This window comes from Brassica napus, chromosome C9, assembly GCF_020379485.1.
Source record: "Brassica napus cultivar Da-Ae chromosome C9, Da-Ae, whole genome shotgun sequence".
In the NCBI taxonomy this organism is placed as follows: Eukaryota; Viridiplantae; Streptophyta; class Magnoliopsida; order Brassicales; family Brassicaceae; genus Brassica; species Brassica napus.
Window position 1 is genome coordinate 43504429 of NC_063452.1, and position 7508 is coordinate 43511936.

A 7508-nucleotide genomic window follows, 5' to 3' on the forward strand; every position below is an offset into this window, starting at 1 on the left:
TGTGGTAATGGAGCCTTTTCTCTACATGGTCCCTTATCTGCTTGTTGAGTGCGCTTCCTCAGACGAACAACATGCCCAATACAGCCTGGAGCCATTCACATATGAGAGACCGACCAATATACCTCCGGCCCGAGCTGGTGATTGTGGCGTGTACACTCTAAAGTACATTGAATGTCATGCTCTTGGGATAGAGTTTAGTAAAAAATACTTTGCTAAGGCCAACGGGAAGACTATGAGGGATAAGATGGTGGTGGATATATTTCGAGAGCTTCCTGACGCGCATGAGTTCAAAAACAAGGACAATGATGCCAACCTCAGTGCGTATGAGGGGTGATAAATAGGCTTCGTTAGATTATTTTGTACGATAGATTAGGCTGATGTGTGTATTTGAACATGATCCCTCTTTTGTATTTGAACTTGATCCCTATTTTGTAACTATATTCTGCGCAGAAGACTTACAGTTAAGTCGTCCGGAATGTGGGACGACTTAACTATAAGTAGTCTGGAAAGTCTTCTGAGCAGTGACCTTTTGTAACTATATTTCGGATAATATAAAGGGCAAAACCATCTCAAATTTGTTTGGTAGTGCAATTTGACAAAGAAGTTGACACAGATAAGTTCATAACACAAATTTTTATACATAGACTAAACACTGGACGACTAACTGGACGACCTTCTGGACGACTTAATTGAAGGTCTTCTGGAAGACTAAACACTGGACGACTAACTTGAAGATCTTCTAGAAAAAAAAAATCTTGGACGACTAACTTGAAGGTCTTCTAGAAGAAAAAAACCTTGGACGACTAACTTTAAGGTCTTCTGGACGACTTATTTGAAGGTCTTCTAGAAGACTAAACACTGGACGACTAACTTGAAGGTCTTCTGGAAGAAAAAACTCTGGACGCATAACTGGACGACCTTCTGGACGACTTACTTGAAGGTCGTCCACGTCATTTCTTACATTGTGGTTTCGTATGGCCAGTTTCGTTGCATTTTGAGCATCTATAAACCCTGTGTTGCTTCCGGGGCTTGCGTCCTCTCATCCTGGATAGCTCCAACCAAGATTGCCATCTTGATTTCTTATGTCTTCCCGGACCACGCTTTACATCCGGAGGAAAGCATGTGCGTTCCTCAACTTGTTGTCCAACACAAGGATATATATTCTCTGAGTTTCCTGCAAACAGAAAATCCTTTGAGTACACTGGACATACAAGTGTAGAGATATGCAAACCAGAAGATGTTCCAGCAGCTATAACATGAGAGCAAGGTATTTTCTCCACTGCATAGATACCACAATCACACTTTCCATGTTCCAAATCAACCACACAGTCCATTTTGCCACCTTTCACAAAGAATCGCCATCCATCAATTGGTTGTACCGTCATCGTATCCGCTATCTCCGATCGAACAGCAAGCAAGTATTCAACACCTCGACTATGTTGAGTTGGGAGACTCAAAGCATATTCTCTCCTTTTCCAAAACCACTTTCCTAGCTTCTCCCTTATGAACTCCAACAGGAACTGAACCGAAAATCCTCTAGCTCGCTTCAGAGTGGAATTAATAGATTCAGCGATGTTGCTTGTCTTTATGTTGTACTTGTCCCCCTGACAATAAAACCTTGACCATAGGCTGACGTCGGCATTCTCCAAATACGTTGCAAGGTCCGGGTTTGCACTCCGTATCTCAGCCATGTACCGGTCAAAATCTGAAACTGTATGAGCATAAGCAGCACCTTTCACCAAGTACAAGAGATGTTTCCCTTTATACTTTTTGACAATGTTAACTTGAAGGTGATAATAACATATTCCTCCGGTTGCCCAAGGAAACACCTTATCACACGCACTTTTAATGGCCACGTGCCGGTCGGAGACTATCACCAGAGGCTGCTCATCAGATACACAACTAGCCAATTTTGTGAAAAACCATTCCCAAGGAGGTTCATCTTCAGCATCTACGATCCCAAAAGCCAATGGAAATATCTGAAAATTCCCATCTTGTGCGGCTGCAACTAACATAACACCTCTATACTTCCCACTTAGGTGAGTCCCATCCACCACAATGACCCTTCTCTGATAGTTAAAACCTTTGATAGAAGCTCCAAAAGAGAGAAATAGATACTTAAGTTATTGATAGAAACAATTTATATAGCCGTGATAGAATCGGGATTTGCTAAGGAGATTTGCTCGAGATATGATGGCCGACGCGAATACCCATCTTCTGCTGATCCTCTCACCAATGCTTGTGCATATAAAAGTGCTCTGTATGAAGTGGTGTAATCAAGTATCATGCCAAACATGTTCTTCATTGCATCAGTGATATGCTGCGGATTCAACCCATCAATGATTCCAACACGATCAATGAAAAGCCTACCAACATACTTCGGAGTACAGTGTCTCCGCTGAGCGAGTCGGTCACCCACTGAGCATGTATGTTTTTCCACATAGTTTGTTACCCAAAACGTGTTTGTCCCATGTTTCATACTCGCTCTGACCTTTCATTGACAACCACTAACCGGACATGTTGTCACAAGGAGAGTTTTCGTTGACTTGTATATTCTGAAGGAGAACCTAAACCTCACTGATGTCAACCGCAGCTCTGAAAGAAGTGCATCCTTGCTAACAAAACTCTGGTTAACATAGATACTGTTACCATTCGATCTTCCTCCTTCAATCTTTTTGATATCTTCAAAACACATATCATCATCTTCCTCATCCTCATCTTCAACCTTTCCATAAACACTGTAATCCTCACCATTCTCGTCCGCTTCAGCAACAATAGAGATACCAGCATCCTCCTCCTCATCGTCCTCCTCCCCATCATCCTCCAAATCATCATCATCATATTCAAAACATTCATCAGCTTCATTAGCTTCATCATCTTCTTCCCTGAACTCTGAAACCATTTCCACCTTGCTACAGCTTGATACACAAAGCCGTACTCCATGCGTTCTGGTTATCTCGAGCAAGTTTCGAACTTTTCTATCACTTGTAACATGAATAGGAGGGGTGTCTGGAGCCTGCGTCATTTCTGCTTGTAATGAGTAGGTTATCTCCACAGATTATGTGCTCATGTCCAGGTTATAATCTTCTTGAGCCATTGCAAGAAGTTCAGCATGTGTCGAACCTTCCCCCAAAAAAATAATTCTCGCTCCTTTGACATTATCAACCACAAAATCCCAACGGAAATCTTTCAACAATCATTCTCCATACACTGCATGTAATTGGCGCATCATCTACAAAAATTCAAAATAAAACACATTAGTAAACATAGAGAAAATGAAAGTTTACTAAACATTGACGCATACGACATACCAGTAAGTCGTTCACACATGTCATTTTTGCAATTTAATTTTAAATAGGACGACTTCCAAGTAAGTCGTCCAGCTTTGTTTGTTAAAAAAAAAAAACCTAGACGACTTATTGGTAAGTCGTCTAGGATAAACGGGTTAGTTTTTCATTTGACCGAATTGTGTCAGATATTTGACTTTTCCTGGACGACTTACCAGTAAGTCGTCTCCAGGAAAACAAAAATTTCAATATTTTATTAAAGCTAGACGACTTATTTGTAAGTCTTCTCAGGTTAGTTTGCAATTCGAAAAAGAAACTTAAATATTTAACTTTACCCAGACGACTTACTTGAAAGTCGTCTAGGTAGACGACGTACGAGAAAGTCGTCCGAGATAAACAAAGTTTGACCAGAATCTAGGAAGTAAATCTGGACGACTTTGCTTATCATGGACGACTTTCAAGTAAGTCGTCTTACTTGACGACTTCCGCATAAGTCGTCTGGGAAAAGTTAAATATTTAATTTTTATTTTCCAATTGGAAAAGTAACCTTAGACGACTTACAGATAAGTCGTCCAGCTTTAATAAAATATTGAAATTTTTGTTTTCCCAGAGACGACTTACTAGTAAATCGTCCAGGAAAAGTCAAATATCTGACACAATTCGGTCAAATGCAAAACTAACCCGTTTATCCTAGACGACTTATCAGTAAGTCGTCTAGGGTATTCTCTAGATTTTTTTTTAACAAACAAAGATGACAACTTACAAGTAGGTCGTCCGTTTGACCAGAAGACTTACCCGTAAGTCTTCTACAGCCAGACTACTTACGGGTAAGTCTTCTACACGAACAGATCTGGAAAAAATTCCAATTTCATACCTTAAACTAATGAGATGACTTTCTTAGCACACAGAGTCTTCTCCAACCACCCAGAATCTCAAACAAAAGTAACCCACCAAGAATAGTATGCTTGAATGACTCTATCAACCATAAAAAAAATTTGAATCAAAAGCTTGAGTTTTTTCGATGAATATGGAGGCAAAGTGAAAGAGATGTTGTTTTTAGTTCATAACAAGTGAGAAAGAGAGAGTGTAAATAGATTTTAGGTGCATTAAGAGCTTCAAATTGGTTGTTCATGGTGGTTGGAGTACTGATGACAATGACAATCTTGTAATTACTTGAAGATGATGAGGGTGAGAGAGTAAAAATGTCATTTTCGGAAAAAAAAAAATTGATGGCATTTTCGTGAATTATATGAACTTGTAGTGTGAATAGGACAAAAGAAAAATCCAAAAAAAAACATGGATTAGTTTTAGGTTTGACTTTGAGTTTTGAGTCAATTTTGCAAAAAAACCCAATATTATTGTCGTTGAAAACATAATAAAATTATTGTTGATCTCTCTTATCAAATTGTGTGCTTAAAAAGTACATATCAAACAATTATTTAACATTGGTAAGATTTTAATATATTCAAATTTATAAAATAAATTTTGAACAATATAAAAGTTAAAGAAAATATCTGCACGGACGTGCGGATAAGTAAGTAACTTAAAATTAAAATTATACGGTGCCTGATGCTTCTTTGTTTCATGTCAACATTTTCCTTTCCATTTTTTTCTCATTCTAAACATTTAACCAACGATCACAGAAACAGATTCACTAACGGTTGCGCTAAACCAGACCAAAGACAACCTCGTCGTCCTATTCTAAACGGAGTAGACTTAATCCGCACCATTTTTTCTCGAACTTTTTTTGTTTGAATTTTCTGGTTCTTCCCATATATATGTCCACCAACATCATTGTGGCATATGGAACATTGAATCATGCGACAATGCAAGCCTGTTAATTACTTTTACCCTTCACAAATAAAGTTATTGTGCAATTTATAGATTGAAATTAACATACTGAGTTTCAGTTTTTCTGATTCTTAACCACAACTTCTAGTAGATATTGATAAGTAAATGACTTTGATTCTTGCTTCATCACTTCTTTGCAGCTTCTGAGAAACTGCCCTTCCCCAAAAGCAGCATGAACCAAAGGGTCAGTCTTCATCTCCACAGGCTTATCAAGAAACCCATTCTTTTTCCAGCTCATAAAAACTGCAGTACCCTCGAACCCAGCTACGCTCAAGTCGAAGACCATTCCTACAGTCACAAGATCAAGTTTCACACGTCTCTTCGATAGCTCAAAGAGTAACAGTTCATTAATGCTCTTAAAATCCCCCATCTTCCAGTAAGCTAAAAGAACAATATTAGCAAAAGTTGTACTCCAAGGAACTCTTGCTTCGTTCATCTCTTTAACAAGGTAATCCAAACCTTTCCGACTCACAAGACAGGCATGACATAGTCCCCTCAGACACCAAGCCAGATCGCTCCTACGAATGGCACGACCCAAATCATCGAGCCTCGAGAACATAAGGTTATCAATGTAAACACAAGCTAACCTCCTAACTAACTCATCATCCAGACAAATCCCAAACCTTAGAATCTTGTCATACGTCTCCTCCATCTTCTCCAACACCCCAAACTCTGCATAAGCTTCAAGCATGGAGACCAAAGTAACAGGCTCCAGAGTCATCTTCCTAGACATCAAGCTCTGATACATTCTCTCCATCCTCTTAAGCAACCCTCCTCGGGCAAACTCGCGCACGAGTAGATTATAAGTAACATGGTCACTCGCACAACCCTCAGAGTCCATTCTCTTGACGCATAAAACTATCTCATCGTACATTTGCCACTTACCGTACCCTTCAATCAAACCGTCGTACGTCTCAGTTTCGGGTAACACACCATTCTCTTTCATCCCATTCAAGAACAACATAGCTTCCTCGAACTTACCACCATCAGCGTAACCGTGGATGATAGAATTGTAGATTTCTAAAGACGGTTTTATCTTATGATCATCAATCATAGACTGTAAAGCTCGAACCGCTTCGTTCATCGATCTTTCTGCACATAGAAGCCTAATGATCTTCTCGTAGTTAGCCTCGTTGATTCGCGAAGGCTCTAGCGTCTTCCACGCATCGAACACCTGGGATTGCAGCTTTAGAAAAGAGAGAGGTTCTTGAATATATATACAGAAAGATAAATAAGGTTTTGAAATTTTACAGGAAGAATCTCGTGGAGTCTTGAGGAGTGACGGAGGAGGAATCGGATGACGGCAAAGAATTGGTCTTTGCTCCAGTCTCCATCCTCTTGAAGCAGCCGTAGAGGACACGAACCGGGATGGCTGAGTCGTCGCGGTAATGAACTGAGAAACCGGTTGTGGTGGATATCGGAGAGAAGAAAGGTGGAACAATCGAGTGACAACGGCGACGAGCGGCGGAGGGAAGAAGTGGACTTGAGATTGGGTCTAGCGATTAAGGAAGTGAGGAACCTTATGTTCGAGTTCCATAGCGGAGGAGGTAGCTTGTGGAGAAACTTCGCCGTGAGATTCTCCATTTCTTCTCTCGACTTGTTCAAATGTGAATGAGATAGATTATGAATTGGGATGAAACCCAGCCGGTTAACAATTTTGTATTCTGATTCGGTTTGGATTAATTTGGGTAATAGAGATCTCCCATGTAAAACTTGATACTTCTCCATTATAGAGTTTAGTAGGTCGATTGGTTAGTGCTTTGGTTGCCGTGCAGAGCTAAAAATATTTCTACAGCCTCAATATTTAACAATCAACCTTTGATTTGATTTTTAAAACCCACAGCTTACTTTCTATTTTTTTTTTATTTTCCCCCCTAGACACTGATTTTTACACATAAAAAAAAACAGTGTTTTAGAAATTTATTAATAAATCTGTGAGTTTTATAACACATAAAATCAAAGCAAAAATATTACAGCTACAGCTAAAAAAATACACAACATAAATTCTACAGCAAAAAACCAAAATTACAGCTTCAACTAATCAGACCCATAGATTTACTCAGTTACCAGAGTATTAATAAAATTTTAGACCATTAATAGAGCAAAGAATAAAAAAATAAAATAATCAGTTTATTTATGGAATAAATCCATATTTGCTCCACCATAGTGTACAAAATAGAGTTGGATTTAAACATTTTTTACTACAAATTCTATTTTAGAGTTGAGTTGGAGATACTCTAACTAATCGAAGAGTTCATACTAGTTAATTTGAATCCAAATATGCGGTCATGCAGGAAAAAAAATGGTTACAACTTCAACAATTTCGGTCATACTTTTTCCTAAATAAATTTTGATATCATGCTTTTTATT

The 7508-nt window shown here is 38.9% G+C and overlaps 1 protein-coding gene across 1 annotated transcript; it reads right to left on the reverse strand.

Moving 5' to 3' along the window:
* Positions 1-5148: 5148 nt before the first annotated feature.
* On the reverse strand, positions 5149-6901 carry LOC106367625 (pentatricopeptide repeat-containing protein At4g14190, chloroplastic). Its single transcript, XM_013807432.3, has 2 exons — positions 6390-6901; positions 5149-6312 (listed from the first exon to the last, which is right to left on the reverse strand). Exons 1-2 carry the CDS (start codon positions 6864-6866, stop codon positions 5194-5196), a joined length of 1596 nt encoding a protein of 531 aa, XP_013662886.2. The 5' UTR covers positions 6867-6901; the 3' UTR covers positions 5149-5193.
* Between the last annotated feature and the right edge of the window lie 607 nt (positions 6902-7508).

Excerpts from the sequence above, each read along its gene's own strand:
- LOC106367625 (XM_013807432.3), bottom strand. The coding sequence starts at position 6,866 with ATGGAGAAGTATCAAGTTTTACATGGGAGATCTCTATTACCCAAATTA. Across the intron at positions 6,313-6,389 it reads GACTCCACGAGATTCTTCCT|GTGTTCGATGCGTGGAAGAC; the intron begins GTAAAATTTCAA and ends CTGCAATCCCAG.